At 50.2% G+C, this 18,195-nt stretch overlaps 1 protein-coding gene across 2 annotated transcripts in view; it reads right to left on the bottom strand.

Moving 5' to 3' along the window:
* MLXIP (MLX interacting protein) overlaps positions 1 to 18,195 on the bottom strand; it is a 966,103-nt gene that overhangs the window by 395,957 nt on the left and 551,951 nt on the right. For both annotated transcript variants that reach the window (XM_069214925.1, XM_069214926.1), the window contains exon 5: positions 8,209 to 8,250. In XM_069214925.1, the coding sequence (XP_069071026.1) occupies positions 8,209 to 8,250 (42 nt within the window). The remainder of the gene's footprint in view (positions 1 to 8,208; positions 8,251 to 18,195) is intronic.

Below are 18,195 nucleotides of genomic sequence, written 5' to 3'. Positions count from 1 at the left end.
CTGTGTAGCTACCCTCTTACCAGCAGCATCAAACTTTCTGCTTTCTTTGTCGGGGGTGGGGGGTATCCCCTGAAGATTGGCTATTGGCCCTTTTTCTGGCAGCGCTGACGACAACAGAGTCTGGTGGTACCGGATGCATGATGTAAGCTGGGTCTGTAGGTGCAGGCTTGTATTTTTTTATCTGTACGTGGTGTTAAAATCCTAGATTTAACCGGTTCTTTAAATATTTCGTCTGCATGCCTGAGCATGCCAGGCAACATGGGCAGGCACTGTTAGCGTGAATGCGTGGAGGATAGTGTATTGAAAAGGAAATCCTCTTCTAAACGCTCACTATGCATAAGTACCCCATGGTACGCAGCTGCCCTTGAAATGACCTCTGTGTATGCTGTTGTATCCTCTGTTGGCGAAGGTTTGGAAGGATAAAGGTCTGGGTCATTTAGTGGTATGGGATCTGGATCATACAAATCCCAGGGATCAACGGTATCACCATGTGAATAAGTGGGAGTGTGTTGGTGAAGGCAATGGTGGTGGTGAGAAAGAAGTTGAGGCGAATGTGGAGGAGAATTTAGCAAAGGTAATGGTTTCTCCTTCCTTTTAAAGCTCTTTGCTGGTGGTAGAGCAGTATCAAGATGTTCTTGGAAGGCCTGAACAGGCCCAAGTTGGGCGTGCACGCCCAAAAGGGCGTTTTGTGGTTTTTGAGGGTACTATTGGCTGGACTATAGATGTAAACGTGATCGAAACAATACCGACTGTCAAATAGAGTTATATAAAGTTTCCGAATCGAAAATCTCAGAGCGAGAGGAAACACATCCAAACCTGACAGCGGAAAGAAAACAATCTAACAAAGAAGTCGATTCCCATGCGCACTATGACAGAGAGGAGGAGTCACTCAATCCTGTGACTCAAACAAAAGACTTCTTCTAAAGAAAAACAACTTGTAACACTCCGGGCCCAACACTAGATGGCGGAATCTATGCATAGCATGTGTATCTGCAGCTACACATGCCATAGAACATATATATATATATATACCTATACGTATATTATACACAGAATCCCATTATTATATAGAAAACGTGGTATTAAACAGCAGAAGTGGATGGCGGGAACAGAGAAATGGCTCACCTTCACTGGAACAAATGCCTAAGTACTGCTTGGCCAACCACTGCATCCCGGAGCGTTTCAGCATCCAAGCAATAATGCCTTGTAAAAGCATGTGTGATTCTCCACGTTGTCGCTCGGCAGATGTCAGGTAGGGACACGCCTGAGAACAATGCATAAGAAGTGGAAACCACTCTAGTTGAATGTGCACGCTCTCTCGTGCCCAAAGGTCGACCAGCCTTTGATGGCAAAAGGCTATCGTGTTCGAAATCCATTTGAAAATGGTCTGCTTGGTGACAGGATTCCCTCTTCTGGGTATACTGAAGGCTACAAAGAGTTGGTTTGATCTCCTGATTGACTTTGTTCTGTGTAAATAGAACTTGAGACACCTTTTCAAGTTGAGAAAATGGAGAGATCTTTCTGCTCCAGTTTGAAGTTGCGGAAAGAAGGACTTCAGTACTACTGGCTCAGTAATATAAAGGTCCGATGGTACTTTAGGGATAAATTTAGGGTTGGTATGTAGGATAACTCTATCCCCACTGAACTGTAGAAAAGGCTCTTGGATTGTAAATGCTTGTATTTCGCTGACTCTGCAAGCAGATGTTAGAGCTAAGAGGAGCGCTACTTTCCATGTGGGGTATTTGATGTCTGCTTTATGGATGGGTTCAAATGGTGCTTTCATCAGCTGGCCCAAGACTGTACTAAGTTGCCAGGCTGGAGGAGTGGTTTAACTGGAGGAAAAGACAGAAAAAGACCCTTCATAAATTGTTTTGTAAGTCTATGAGACCAGGGAGATGGTTCCTTAGATATTCTTCTGTATCTAGAAATGGCTGCCAAGTGAACCTTGATGGATGCATGGGCAAGACGTGAGCGTGCTAGATGAAGTAGGTAACATAAGATTTGTTCTGGAGTGGAAGAAAGGGGGTGTAATTTCTTGGAGACACACCACAAGCAGAAGCGTTTCCACTTTAATTGGTATGTCTTACTAGTGCTAACTGCACAAGCTTTAGCCAGGATGTCCTTACAGTCATTAGGAATCTATAGGTGGCTGAACTAACTGAATTCAGGAGCCATGCAAATAAGTTGAGAGACCAGGGATCCGGGTGTCTAACCTGGCCTTGATTGATGGTTAGCAACTCTGGAATCAGTGTTATCCTGATGGGTGGACACGACAACAGCGACAGTAGCTCCATGTACTAAGGATGACGCGGCCAGGCTAGAGCAATTGTGAGTATTTGATGGGGCTCCGATTTGATTTTGCTGATCACTCGTGGAAGTAGAGGAATCAGAGGAAAAGCATAAGCATAAATCCCTGACCATACTATCGAAAAGGCATTTCCCCACGATCCTAGTTCGTGGTACCTGATGCGTGATGTAAGCTTGGTCTGTAGGTGCCGGCTTGTATTTTTTATCTATTCGTGGTGTTAAAATCCTAAATTTAACCGGTTCTTTAAATATTTTGTCTGCATGCCTGAGTATGCCAGGCAACATTGGCAGGCACTGGTAGCATGACTGCGTGGAGGATTGTGTATTGAAAAGGAAATCCTCTTCTAAAGGCTCACTATGCATAAGTACCCCATGGTATGCAGCTGCCCTTGAAATGACCTGTGTGTATGCTGTTGTATCCTCTGCATAAAATCAGCATTTTGCATTCTGGGACGTCACGTACAAGTCCAGATTCGGCTTTCCCCATATGAGGAATATTCCATCCAGCGACTCCTGGTTCAATTCTCATTCATGAGGAAATGTGCTTAGCCTGCTCAGCGAATCTGCAGTGCTGTGGTGCACTCCTGGGAGATGCTCTGCTTTTATGTGCACTGAGTGTTGAATGCATCAGGTCCAAATGATCTGTGCTTCTTTGGATAGAAGATGCGACCGAGTCCCTCCTTGCTTGTTGATATAGTGCATGGTGGTTGTATTGTCTGTTCGGACAAGCACTGAAGAGCCTTGGATTCTTGGAAGGAATGCCTGCAAAGCCAGATACACTGCCCTGAGTTCGAGGAGGTTGATGTGAAGAGTGGTGTCTGAGGGGGGCCATTGGCCACATACTTGAAGGTCCTGCAGACATGCACCCCATCCCACCATTGATGTGTCCGTAGCATAGGCCTCTGGAAATATTCTCGGTGTTATCCACCAATCGAGGGAAGCTGACATATGTGCGGTTACATGTATAGTGTCCTCGAAGGAGCCTTGTGTCTGCTTCCATTGCTTGTCGAGCTCCTCCTGGAGTGGACGCATATGAAGGTGACAGTGGGGAATAAGATTTATGCAAGTTAACATCATCCCCAGTAATGACTTGTAGCGTCAAACTGAAATACTTTTTTTGCTGAATTGATCCTGTTAGCTTCACTAGTCTCAGTTGTCTGTCTACTGCTGGATTAGCTTTGGTTTGGACTGTATCCAGTATGGCGCCCAGGAAGACTATGCTTGTGGTTCGCTGAAGCTGGGACTTTTCCCGGTTAAGAGTGATGCCAAATTGTCTGAAAAGGCGTAAGGTCGCCTTGAGAGAATTGCGTACTGACTGGATGTCAGAAGCTTTTACTAACCAGTCATCTAGGTATGGAAAAATTTGATGTTGCTTGCGCCTTAGATATGCTGCAACAGGGGCTAGACACTTTGTAAAAATTCGGGGAGTGGACTTGAGCCTGAAAGGGAGCACCTTGAATTGAAAGTGTCTGCCGGCTACCATAAATCTTAGGAACTTCCTGTGTTTTGGGTGAATGAGTATGTGGAAGTAGGTGCCTTGCAGGTCTAAGGAAGCCATGTAGTCCGCTCTTTTGAGAAGCTGCAAGATGTCTTTCAATGTTATCATGTGGAAGGACTGTTTTTTCAGATACTTGTTCAGCTCCCTTAGATCCAGGAAGGGTCTCCACTGAGGAGATTGTTTTCTGATTAGGAAGAAGCAAGAATAGAAACCCTTTCCCTTTTGTGAATGGGGCACAAATTATATTGCTCCTTTGGTTAACATTACCTCCGTTTCTAGGTCGAGAAGCTGGAGATGTTTTTGAGGTACTTGGGATGGAGGTGTCCACAGGGGCATACGTGTAAATTCTAGAAGGTGGGCGAATTTTATTATGTCTAGGACCCACTTGTTGTTTATTATCCGACGCTAATGATGAAGGTGTTGTTTTAGTGAGGAAGGAGAGGCAACTGGCAATTGGAGCTTGCCATTGCCTGCAGGAGGGATCTTAGGCTTGCCTCCCCGACTTTCCTCTGTGAAGAGGCTTGTTATAGCCGCTGCCGGCGGTTGTCTTTGGTGAAAGTGAGGTTCTGGGAGGTTTGAAGTTATAGGAATAAGCTGGGTACCTGTATTGCTGGTAACCTCCACGAAAGGAAGACTGCCATCTACCTCTGGCACCTCAAAAGGGTGTTTTCTTATATTGTAGGGAGCCTAACGATCTGGCAGTATGATTATCTGGAGGGCGTCGTTGACATGTTTGTCGAAAAGGGCTTCCCCATCATAAGGAAGGTCTAGAATCTTTGTTTGGACTTCGGGAAAGTCGGTGGCCTTAAGCCATCCTTGGCGCCTTAACACTGCTGATCCAGCCAGAAGCCTGAAACCCATAGCGGCAATATCTAATGCACAGTCTATTATTTCTGAGGACGAGTGCTGTCCCTCTAGAAGACTTTTCCTAGCTTCAGCCTTGCTAGATTCTGAAGGGTCATCTAATGAGTGAGTGGTGTCCGACCAGAGCTGCCTATCGTACCATCCAAGGAGCACCAAGGAGTTTGCTGCAAGCACCACAATGGCAGGCATTGAGGAGAATCTTTTCCCGATGTTATCAAGATGCCTACCTTCCTTATCCGGAGGCGCGGTCAGCGGTACAGAAGGGTTCCTCGAACGTCTTTGTGCCGCTTGGGAAATTACTGAATCCGACTTCGGATGACCTGACAGGCAGGCAGGTGTATCTTCTGTTGTTTTGTACTTTTTATCCGGCTTAGGCAAGACCGCTGGTACCGTAGCAGGGTTACGCATTATTTTCAAACCCTGATTCCACACATGGTCTATTATTGGGATAGCTCTGATGAATTTCCTATGAGGTTCTTTAAAGTCATACAAGAAACAGTCTTGTTGGGTTGGCATTTGCAATTCAAATTGTGTAGCAGCTTTCTCCAATAGATTATGGAAAGTACCAATATCTTCTGGAGGGGACTCGACAGAAGCTGGCTTTGGGGAGGCAGGCGTTGGCAATACATATTCATCCCATTCATCCTGCGCTGAAAGTACTTTCCCGTCTTCAGCTTCATCATCTGATGAAGCATGGGTTTGAGGATTTTGTGAAGAAACCTGTGGAGTGGTAGGATGTACCTGCAGGTGTAGCGGAGTACTTGGTGCTGTAACCACTGGCTTGGGAACGACTGCAGGCTGTTGACTGAAGCATTCTTTATAATCTGCTAGCATGGCTTGCGGGTCAGAAACCAGACCGGAGGGCAAACATACCATTCCCTGATGCTGTTGTTGAGGGAGTGGATCGTAGTATTGCTGGTCATAATATGAGTCACAGTCAGAATATTCCTGGCATTTCACAGGCAATTGTGATGGGCTCCTAGTCACTCCATGTACCCTGTCAACATCTGAATCATTATCACCATACAAGAAGCGTGATGGTAAAAGCCTTGACACCTTACTTGGTGATGTTATGGATAGTGTTAGATTAGTTGTGGCTATCTTTTTAAGTGGGGTATGCTCCGACGATGTTTTAATGTAGACTCACCCCACTGCGCCCCTCTCCTAGCTCCCCAGTAGATAAGAGCAGGTGCAGTATCAGTGGGTGAGAGAGAAAGAAGAGAAAAAAGATGCAAGAAAATAATAACGAGACAACCACTAAATCCTCTTCTTCTGAATTCCACCTCCTCCTTTACAGAGTCCCAGCGACACCAACCTCTTCTACCATCTACAGCTGTGAGGGAGAGGGTGAGGCAATGGCCAAAAGCCCAAGATTCCTATAATAAGTGGTGAACAGAAAACAGCTCTCCCCAAACGAATCTCCAGCAAACTGCAAATGGTTGCAGACGCCAATGCAAACGCAGCTACAGTTGGGAGTAAATGAGCAACAAGGTACAACCATGCAGTGGGAGAGACGTGCATGCAGGAAACACATTTCACATCAATACTTTTTACATAATAATTCGAAAAAGTAAAGTTTCTTGAGAAATCCTTATTAATTGGTTAGGTCCGAAGCATAGATTGACTTAGACCATAAATTAAGTAATAGGATGTCCAATGAAATGCACAAATCCTTTACTTACTAGCAAAGTTCTTAGTTGAGTGGAGTGGGGGGGGATGGGTTTGGGGGATTTGGGGTGTAGGGAGTGGGAAGGTGCTTCTGACCTTGACTACTGTTACTTGTCCCAAATTCCGAGGTCCTTGTGGTTGCCCTCAGACCACTCTCAGACAGAAACATGCATCATAAAGCTCTGACTCAAGGCTGAACAGTTGAATGGGCTCTTTCTCCACATGCTCAAGATATTTCGGAACTACCCAGTTTGATGCAGGTAGACTCTAGGTTATTACAGACAAATATTGAGAATGTTTTCACCTATCATCCCTTATTCTCCCTGGATTCCTTTTTTAAGATACTCTTAAACATCAACACAGCTTTACAGAAAACAACTAAGCAACTGGAAGGAGGGGGCACTTTCAAAGCTGGCTGATATTTTGAAAGAGTTTCCTGAACCTCTAGTAGAACGATTTCGCCCTTCACAGAGAAGAATTCTGAACCTGCAGACCTCTGGTTAATGAGCACCGGAATATTACAGATGAAGAACCACAAACATATGCAGGTACAGGTTTTATACATCATAGGCACTAGGTGAAGAGTGATCTGTGGACTAAGATACGATCATATACACGCATTTCCTGTTAATGCTCAGAAAGACACAGAATACCAAAGTATGTAGAGTCCTTCATGACAGAGAATGGGAAAGGGTTCTGGCATATCCACACATTCTGTAATGCCAAATTCAAATATAACAAATGAAAACATACTACTTAGAGTCTACTGTATTACAAACAAAAGCTGTCTCAAACTGCTGCTTATGCGTGCTCCACTAACAGGGCTCAAATACATTATGTAGGACTGTCTCATTGTAATGGGCTACTTGGCTAGCGCCCTCAACAAATTCACATCTATTACCAGTTAAAAAAATCTATGTAGCTCAAAGAGCTGTATTCTCAGTTTCTTTAGGTATTCAAACTTGTAACGAAGCTCCATTCTTGAATTTGTCCTTGCTACAAGCAAGGGTGGTTACCACAATGAGATGGAAGGCTTTGGACTCGACCACGACAACACCCTGGCTGAATGCCGCCCTTCGCTGATCGTAGGATGAAAGTATTTAGAAGGATTAGTAATAACCCTTTGATTCAACAATGAGATGGCATAATTCAAGCATTGAGAAATCGGGTAAGCAATGATTCCAAGCTCCATGAATCTTCAGGTACGTGTAATAAACCATACCGCTGGTTTACTATAATCTTTGCAGGTCATGATAGCTTTGTCTTACTTCTTTTTCATTACACACATAGACTGTTTGACCAACAGTACACCCAGTATCTATCTATCTATATACACACAAACACACACACACTTCTCTTTGTATAGACACTGAACTTTGTGGGTTTCGATGCTGACGGCGTCTTCAAGTCTCTGACCCTCCATTTGACTTTACTAGGGAGTGGTTGCCCTGCCTCACAAAGGGCCTAATTTAGAACTTGGTGAATGGGTTACTACGTCACAGCAGTGATGGATATCCTGTCCACTGAAATCTAAATCCCATAGAATATAATGATATTTAGATTATGGAGGACGGGATATCCATCACCGTTATGACAGATTAACCCGTCCACCGACTTCTAAATCAGGCCTAAAGTCTTATCTGGAATGTAATCTCTCACCTGCACCCTTTGTTTTAGTCTGTCGATCTATGTTACATATAATTTTATTGCAGATTATTTGGTTCTGTTAATTAGCCACCTATTGGGAAACAAAGTCAGATTTGCCAACTGCAACAATTTAAATGACAATATGCACGTTATTTGAAGACTTTTGTATTTATCCATGATAAAATTCAAAAGAGTATTTAAAAAAACATAACCATTGTACTTACTCTGACCAAGCTAGAGAGGTCTTCATCTTTGTGTTTTTGCAACTGAAAAAAACAAAACATAAATAAAAACAGTTAAGGATTATAGAAGTGCATCTACGCAAAATACAATATAATATATTGTTCTCTGTCTCTAAATGGCATTTTCCAATATGTGCTGGCGACCTCTTTGACTACCCTCCCCTGTGCTGTTGTCCCTCTCTCCTATACTACCACACCAACCTAAAATGGTAAGTCAGTCTATACCGTTTTGCATATGCAAACTGCAATACTTTATCAGATGGGAGAAATCAAGAAAAAATGATATTTTAATTCGAAAGAAGATATGAAGTTTATTCTCGTCTATAAAGAAGCTACACTCCGGAGGGACTGAAGTCCAGTACAAGGTTTCCAATACAAAAGAAACATTTTATTATGAGCGCAGGTAATATTTTGAAAAAAGTAAGATTTGTGCTAAATAAAAAGGTATAATACATCTCATGTGAACATACTGAAAATTGGGAATTAATCTGACAATTCACATTAATCAATAGTTGGTTATCCTGAAAATAAGTCCTAAACATTTCCATCAGATGGTTAAACATGTTTTGGGAAATCAAACAAGCATTGGAAAGCCAACAGATCTCGCCTATACAAGAGCTATTGGTTTTAGCAATGTGTTCTACCATGTACACCAGTATGGCTAAAAGTTAGTGGTGTGGAGTGTCAGAGTGGAGTAGGGGGAGTAGAGTGTGGTAGAGTTCAGTAGAGGGGAGTAGAGTACAGTGCCTCAGTGGCAGAGAGTTTCGTGGAGTGGAGTGGGGTGGATTGGGGTGGATTGGAGTGGAGTGGGGTGGATTGAGAGGAGTGGATTTGTGTGGGGTGGATTGGAGTGGAACAGACTGACACGAGGTGAGGTAGATTGGGGCGGATTAGAGTGGGGTGGATTACAATGGATTGAGGTGGGTGGTTTGGATGGAGTGATAGGGCTGAGGTGGGTGGACTGGATTGGAGTAGGGTGGATTAGACTGTAATGGAGTGAAGTGGAATGGAGTGAAGTGGACGGAGTGAAGTGGAACGGAATGAAGTGAATTGGAGTGGGGCGAATTGGATTAACTGGATTGAGTGCGCTGGATTGGACTTGAATGGGGTAAACTGGACTTGATTGGAGTGGGTTTGACTGGAGTGGGGTGGATTGGATTGAAGTGCAGTGGATTGGATTGGAGTGGGTGGACTGGACTGGGATAGGGTGGATTGGAATAGAGTGGGGTCAAATGGAGTAGAGTGTGGTGGATTGTGGGGTGGACTGGAGTGAGGTGGAGTAGGGTTGATTGGGGTGGGTGGGGTGGTCAAAGAGTGGATTGGGATGTGGTGGGCTGCAGTGGGATGGATTGGTTTGAGGTTGGGTGGGGTTGGATTGGATTGGGATGTGCTGGATTGAATTGAGGAGGATTGGAGCGGGTGGATTGGAGTGGGGTGGATGCATTAAGGTGGGGTGGATTGGGGTGGGTGAACTGGATTGAGTTGGGTGGATTGAAGTGGGATGGGGTGAATTGGATTGGGATAGAGTGGGGTGGATTGGAGTAGAGTGTATTTGAGTGGGTGGGGTGGACTAGAGTGAGTGGGGTGGATTGGACTGAGGTGGGGTGAATTGGATTGGGGTGGGGTGGACTGAGATACAGTGGATTGGGGTACGGTGATCTGCAGTGGAATGGATTGGTTTGCAGTTGGGTGGGGTTGGACTGGAATGTGCTGGATTGAATTGGGGTGGATTGGAGCAGGGTGGATTGGGGTGGGGTGGATTGCATTAAGGTTGGGTGGATTGGAGTAGGGTGGGTGGACTGGAATGGGGTGGGGAGATTGTAGTGGACTGGACTGGGATGCATTGGATTGGTTTGGGGTGGTTTGGAGTGGGGTAGGCTGGATGGATTGGAGTGTGATTGACTGAACTCGGATGGGGTTGATTTGATTGGGGCGGGGTGGACTGGAGTAGAGTGGGATGGATTGAAGTATAGTGTGGTGGATTGGAGTACAGTGGGGTGGATTGGACTGGGTGGGGTGAATTGGATTAGAGTGGGGTGGATCAGAGTGAGATGGATTGGAATAGGTGTGGTGGATTGGACTGGGATAGATGTGGATGGACTGGACTGGATTGGGTGAAGTGGGGTGGATTGGACAGGAGCAGGTTGGAGTGGGGTGACTGGATTGGAGTGTGGTGGACTGGATTGGTTTTGTGTGGATTAACTGGAGAGGGGTGGACTGGATTGGAGTGGGATAGCTTAAGGTGGTTTTTGAGTGGGCCCGACTGGACTGGAGTAGGGTATATTAATGTGTGGACTGGAGTCGGGTGAATTAAAGTTGATCGTATTGCGTGAGATGGATTGAGGTGGAGTAGGTGGGGTGGACTGGACTGGAGTGAGGTGGACTGGGTAGCAGTGGACTTGACTGGATTGAAGTCGGTGGGTTGGCAGAATTGGACTGGAGAGGTGTGGGTTGTATTGGAGTAGGGTGGGTAGCTTTGGCGTGGGGTGGGCTGGACTGGAGTGGGGTGAATTGGAATGGGGTGGCTGGAGTGGGGTGGACTTGAGTGGATTGGGTTGGACTGAAGTGGACTCGATTGGGGTGAGGTGTTTTGGATTGGAGTGGGGTAGAGGGCCGGATTGAAGTAGATTGGAATGGTGCGGGATGGACTTGATTGTAGTGTGGTGGATTGGAGTGGGGTGAATTGGGATGGAGTGGGGTGGATTGGATTGCAGTGGGGCAAACTGGAGTGGAGCAGGGTGGGGCAGATTGGAGTGGGCCACATTGAAATGGATTGCAGTGGGGCAGGTTATTTTGGATTAAAGTGGGATAGACTGGAGTGAAGCAGATTGTTTTGAATTGGAGTGGGGCAGATTGTTTTGAATTAGAGTAGGGCAGATTGTTTTGAATTAGAGTAGGGCAGATTGTTTTGAATTAGAGTTGGGCAGGTTGTTTTGGATTGCAGTTGGGCAGGTTGTTTTGGATTGCAGTTGGGCAGATTTTTTTGGATTGCAGTTGGGCAGATTTTTTTGGATTGCAGTTGGGCAGATTTTTTTGGATTGCAGTTGGGCAGATTGTTTTGGACTGGAGTGCAGCAGATTACAGTGGGGCAGATTGTTTTGGACTGGGCAGATTGGAGTGGGTCAGATTGTTTTGAACTGAAGTGGGTCAGATTGTTTTGGAGTTGTGTAGATTGTTTTGGATTAGAGTGGGGAAAACCTGGAGTGGGGTGGATTAGATTAGGGTAGGTTGGGAAGATTGGACTGATGTGGTTGAAGTGTATTGAATTGGGGTGGGTGGATTTGTGTTGGGTGGAATGGTGTGAGGTGAGGTGCGGTAGGGTGGATTGTAGTGGGGCAGACTAGAGTGGGGTGGATTGGGGTGCACTGCACAATTATGTGTTAAAGCATTGATTCAGAAATTACACATAATAAAGAAACAATGTCGCTTTGCAATATTTAGAACAAAATCATCATCTTGAGAACAGCACCCACAAGCAAAAACAAAATAAAACGTTAAGTGCATAGTGATAAATGACGAAATGGCAAAATAAAATAAAAAAGTTAGCTATGAAAAATACAACTTTGCAATTATGTTTTTATCTACTGGGCACATTTTTGACAGTCATACACCTGTGTGTAGGACACTATGGGCCTCATTATGACCCTGGCGGGCGGCGGAGGCCGCCCGCCAGGATCCCGCCCTCCATTATACTGCTTCGCGGTCAGAAGACCACGGAGGGTATTATGAGTTTTTCCCTGGGCTGGCGGGCGGTCTCCAAAAGACCGCCCGCCAGCCCAGGGAAAAACTCCCTTCCCACGAGGATGCCGGCTCGTAATCGAGCCGGCGGAGTGGGAAGGTGCGACGGGTGCAGTGGCACCCGTCGCGTATTTCAGTGTCTGCAAGGCAGACACTGAAATACTTTGCGGGGCCCTCTTACGGGGGCCCCTGCCGTGCCCATGCTATTGGCATGGGCACGGCAGGGGCCCCCAGGGGCCCCGCGACCCCCCCTACCGCCATCCTGTTCATGGCGGCTTTCCCGCCATGAACAGGATGGCGGTAGGGGGGGGTCAGAATCCCCTCGGCGGCGCAGCGAGCTGCGCCGCCTTGGATGATTCTAAGGGGCAGTGGAAAACCGGCGGGAGACCGCCGGTTTTCCCGTTCTGACCGCGGCCAAAGCGCCGCGGTCAGAATGACCAAGGGAGCACCGCCGGCCTGTCGGCAGTGCTCCCGCCCCCGTTGGCCCTGGCAGTAGAGAACCGCCAGGGTCAGAATGAGGGCCAATATGTTAAAAAGAAAAGAGTAGCGGACGGGCACTGATTAAGTTGAATCAATCAGTGCTTGGTTCCTGCTCCACAGAGAGGAACAGAAATGATGCCAGGCCTGCAGTGACGAATTACGAGGCTGCAAAGCAGAGTGTCACACAAGCCAACAAATGGTAAGTGTCAGGCGGGCTCCAAGCCATTTTACTGTACACAACAGAGTCTTGCAAGCGAGACACATGTGCATGCACTCGAAGGCTTGAATCTAAAAACTGGTGCTCGGCTCACACTACTCCTACAGCCGTTTCCAAGTAAATGTTCACATATCACAGACAGGCAGCTAGTGGGGAACAAAACATAGGAGTCATCACCTGTCAATTATCATAGTTAAATGTTATCCTTAGTAACAAAAACACTCAAAATGAAGAAGACAATCCCATGATGGCATCAAAACACAGTTTTCCGTGCAGAAACAAGTTTTCTCATGAAACTAATTTAGAGTGAACACCATTTCTGGTACACACTAGTTAATTTACACTGTGCTTAACTGACAATTTTAACTAAATAAAGACGATTAGTCCATGCAATTAAGTTCGAGGAGACCATCTACTTACAACAACATGTGACTTCCATTGGAAGTACTTTTGTTAACAGTATAGCGTGTCTATACATACGTTGATTTGAGCAAGAGCATATAAGGAACAACAATCCTTTCACACAAGAACTCAGGGGGTCATTCTGACCCTGGCGGTCGGTGATAAAGCGGCGGCCAACCCGCCAACAGGCCGGCGGTCAAAAAAAGGCAATTCTGACCCTGGCGGGAACCGCCAACACAGCCCGCCGCATTAACACTCCGACCGCCACGGCGGAACAAACAAACAGCGCGGCGGTCACCGCCAACAGCCAGGCGGCAGACAATGTACCGCCCACCCTATCACGACCCACCAATCCGCCACCTTTTCCGGGGCGGGAGCACCGCCGATAAAAACACGGCGGAAACAGACATTTCCAATGGAAAACGCTCACCTCAAGACACTCCACGCGGAATCCGGACAGCATGGAACCCGAATTGAACATCATACCTGCTCTCGTCTACCTGCTCATCTACCACGAGTACGAACTCCGGCGCAGACGTCAACGGTGAGTACTGCACCTACGACACACGGGAGGGGGGAGGAAGAAAGGTTACGGGCATATACATATGCGACCCCCCCACCCCCCCAATATGTACACACCAATGCAGAGCAGGAAGTCACAGTGACACCACACAAACACCCTTAAAAAATACAATGACACAACCAAATTTTGAATAAATTTTCATGTTCAAAAAAAGCACCTGGAAATAATTGAGCAACCGTGAAAAATATTTACAAAAACCAAAAAGATATACACATCAGTGTATCACTGAAGTAACAAGTCCTGCACATCCTACGAATCTAACATGTCCGTGGGCCAAGGTTCTGCGAAACAAGGGCAAAGCCCACACACGAGACCTGAGTCCTTTGGAGAGAACACTGCAGGGGCATCCGATGTCAAAACTACAGGCACCTCAGGGGGAAGGGAAGGGGGGGCCACCACAGCCACATGAGTCCACGACGCCAGATCCACGAGGAGCCACCATGCCCACTGTACCATCCTGGGGAGTGCAAAGCCACAGTCTCTCAAGTCTCTACAGTGGGTGGGTTGCCCACTGGACCATCCTGGGGAGTGCAAAGCCACAGTCTCTCAATGTCTCTACAGTGGGTGGATTGCCCACTGGACCATCCTGGGGAGTGCAAAGCCACAGTCTCTCAGGTGGATTACAGAGTCCACTGGTCAAGGAGGAGGCATGGTGGGCATAAACAGTGCCTGAGACGGCGGGACCCAGCGCAGCGGTGCATGACATGGCGATGTCCAGCGGAGCGGTGCTTGAGACGGCGGGGCCCAGCGGAGCGGTGCTTGACAGGAAGGGCCCAGCGGAGCGGTGCTTGAGACGGCGGGGCCCAGCGGAGCGGTGCTTGACAGGAAGGGCCCAGCGGAGCGGTGCTTGACAGGAAGGGCCCAGCGGAGCGGTGCTTGAGACGGTGGGGCCCAGCGGAGCAGTGCTTGACAGGAAGGGCCCAGCGGAGCGGTGCTTGACAGGAAGGGCCCAGCGGAGCGGTGCTTGACAGGAAGGGCCCAGCGGAGCGGTGCTTGAGACGGCGGGGCCCAGCGGAGCGGTGCTTGAGACGGCGGGGCCCAGCGGAGCGGTGCTTGACAGGAAGGGCCCAGCGGAGCGGTGCTTGAGACGGCGGGGCCCAGCGGAGCGGTGCTTGACAGGAAGGGCCCAGCGGAGCGGTGCTTGAGACGGCGGGGCCCAGCGGAGCGGTGCTTGACAGGAAGGGCCCAGCGGAGCGGTGCTTGACAGGAAGGGCCCAGCGGAGCGGTGCTTGAGACGGCGGGGCCCAGCGGAGCGGTGCTTGACAGGAAGGGCCCAGCGGAGCGGTGCTTGAGACGGCGGGGCCCAGCGGAGCGGTGCTTGACAGGAAGGGCCCAGCGGAGCGGTGCTTGACAGGAAGGGCCCAGCGGAGCGGTGCTTGACAGGAAGGGCCCAGCGGAGCGGTGCTTGAGACGGCGGGGCCCTCTTCAGCGGTACCGGTCTTCACGGCGGGGCCCTCTTCAGCGGTGCTCTTCTGCACGGCGGGGCCCTCTTCAGCGGTACCTGTCTTCACGGCGGGGCCCTCTTCAGCGGTACCTGTCTTCACGGCGGGGCCCTCTTCAGCGGTGCTCTTCTGCACGGCGGGGCCCTCTTCAGCGGTACCGGTCTTCACGGCGGGGCCCTCTTCAGCGGTACCGGTCTTCACGGCGGGGCCCTCTTCAGCGCTGCTCTTCTGCACGGCGGGGCCCTCTTCAGCGGTACCGGTCTTCACGGCGGGGCCCTCTTCAGCGGTACCGGTCTTCACGGCGGGGCCCTCTTCAGCGGTGCTCTTCTGCACGGCGGGGCCCTCTTCAGCGGTACCTGTCTTCACGGCGGGGCCCTCTTCAGCGGTGCTCTTCTGCACGGCGGGGCCCTCTTCAGCGGTACCGGTCTTCACGGCGGGGCCCTCTTCAGCGGTACCGGTCTTCACGGCGGGGCCCTCTTCAGCAGTACCGGTCTTCACGGCGGGGCCCTCTTCAGCGGTGCTCTTCTGCACGGCGGGGCCCTCTTCAGCGGTACCTGTCTTCACGGCGGGGCCCTCTTCAGCAGTACCGGTCTTCACGGCGGGGCCCTCTTCAGCAGTACCGGTCTTCACGGCGGGGCCCTCTTCAGCAGTACCGGTCTTCACGGCGGGGCCCTCTTCAGCGGTACCGGTCTTCACGGCGGGGCCCTCTTCAGCGGTGCTCTTGCAGTATGTCAAGGGAGTCATACCTGGCCTGGACACCCTGCTCAGTCGCCCTCCGACCGTGCTGTGTCAGGCCCCTTCGGGGAGTGAGTCCTGGGCCCTTTGGTGTTGTCCATTGCAGCCGGGATGGGGCTTGTGGGGCCCTCCTGCTCCGCGCACCTGGTGGTTGTCCTCTCCGCCCTGCTGTCCTTCCGCTCCTTAGATGGGGCTCTCGGGCCCTTGCCTCCCCTGGCTGCTGTGGCCGGTGAAGTGGCCGGAGTCACCTCCTTGGGGGCAGCCGTCTCTGTCCGCTCACGGCGGCCCTTCAATTTCCGGGTCCTCTTGCCTGGGGGGGGGCTGGCTGTCCCCTTGCTGCTCACCGAAGTGTTACTGCCGCCAAAGGGTGGACTCCACATGCCATGCACCACTTGCACTGTAGTAGTTGGGCTGGTGGTGGCTGAGGTGCCCTTGGGACTTTTCCCAGTTGGAGGGGGTGGGTCGGGGGAGGGAAAGAGGTCAAAACTGGAGAGGTAATTTTTCTTGGGACCAAGGTAAGGGGTAGGAGTAGTGGTGAGAGAAGTGGAGGAAGAGGATGTGGTTGTATGAGAGCCAGGTGTGCTGTCCTTGCTGACTGGGACGTAGGCTGTGGGGAGGTGGTTGGCTGTTGTTTGGGTGTCTGCCTGCATTTATGTGTCTTGGAAGAGGGGGTGACAGACACAGTGGGAGAGGACACAGGGGACGTGTAAATGCCAGTGGGGGTGGTGACTGCAGGTGTGCGGACTGTAGTGGAGGGTTTGCTGGTGGTGGAAGAACTGGCTGATGTTGGGGTGCATGCAGGTGTGAGTGTAGACGTCACAGGGAGGGAGGAGGGAGACGAGGAGGACGGGGACACAGAGGTGGTAGTGACTGTTGATATGTCTGCATCTGTGTGTTGCTTGGGTGAATGCTTGTGTTTTCTGTGGTGCTTATGTTTGGATGAGCTGGCCTTGGGTGTTGAGGTGTGTGCAGGCTGGTCTGATGGTGTGGATGGGATAGGTTGAGGTACAGGAGAAAGAGAAAGGGTGGAGGCAGATAGAAGAGGGAGACTGGAGACAGGGACAATGGCTGCCGTCAGTGCTGAGGCCAGAGCAGTGAACGCTCGTTGATGGGCAGCCTGACCCGAATGAATGCCCTCCAGGTAGGCATTGCTCCGATGCACCTCCCTTTCCACCCCCTGGATGGCATTCAGAAGGGTAGTCTGCCCAACAATGAGCGTCCTCACCAGGTCAATGAGCTCCGCACTGAGGGCAGCAGGGGTAACAGAGGCAGGGGCTGAGGTGCCTGGGGCGAAGGAGACGCGCGCCTTCCTGGCCGAGCGGCCACGGAGCGAAGACTGAGGGGCTGCTGGGAGGGCGGTGCTGGTGCGCTGGGTGGCGGCTGTACCTGTTGTTGCGGGTGGCACAGATGGTGCTGCCCCCGCCAGGGAGCTCCCAAACGAGGACGTGTCCGTGTCGCTGGTGTCTCCACCGGCCCCCGTTGTGGTGCTCCCCTCGCCCTCCAGATCACTGGTGCCCTCGGTGTCTGTGTCAGTGCCCACCGGGGCCTGGTGACCTGCAGCTCCCTCCTGCTCCGACGCCAAATCTCCTCCGCCGGATGATGCTAAAACACAAGAAGACAAAGATTTAGGGTGGGGGGAGAAATTAAACAAAGTTGAGTGCATGCCTTAGCAATACCCTTTGCGGAGAGGACAGACACAGGTGCCTCGTGCACTAAGTCGCGAACTTGGGGTACACTACTCAGTACCTCTGACTAGGCAAACAGGTATAGGGACAACACACGCGCACATGGGTGATGCTGGAGCATAGGTAGCTGCACTTGGCACCCTACAGAGGTGGGGGGCGGGGGCACAGGGCCATGCCTAAGGGAGCGGACTACACTACAGAGAGCGCCCGGGCCTAATGTCACCCACAGCCCTCCTCCCCCCCCCAGACGCCTCCAATGCGCATACAGATGGGAGAATGTGCGGATACTCACCCCCTTGTGTCTGCTGTGCTGTCCTCAAGCGCCCATCCAAATTAGGGTAGGCCACCGCCAGGATCCGGGACATCAGGGGGGTCATGGTGCGACTGGCACCCCTCCTAGGTCGGGAGGCCATCCCCAGCAGTGTTTCTGCGGTCTTCCTCGTTCCGCGGCGGATGTCCTCCCACCTCTTGCGGCAGTGGGTGCCCCGTCTGTTGTGGACCCCCAAGTTCCGGACTTCCTCGGCGATGGCACGCCAAATATCGATCTTCTGGTGGGCGCTCACCTGTTTGACATGTACAGGGTGGGAAAGAGAAACCGTCACATATCTGCATGTTTGGAGTACATGCCCCCCCCTCCCCAACCTTGTCATGGTTCCCATTCTCTCATCTGTCGTGCCTTGCACTCCC

Source organism: Pleurodeles waltl, chromosome 11, assembly GCF_031143425.1.
Source record: "Pleurodeles waltl isolate 20211129_DDA chromosome 11, aPleWal1.hap1.20221129, whole genome shotgun sequence".
Classification (NCBI taxonomy): domain Eukaryota; kingdom Metazoa; phylum Chordata; class Amphibia; order Caudata; family Salamandridae; genus Pleurodeles; species Pleurodeles waltl.
This window is presented reverse-complemented; position numbering and strand designations above follow the sequence as displayed.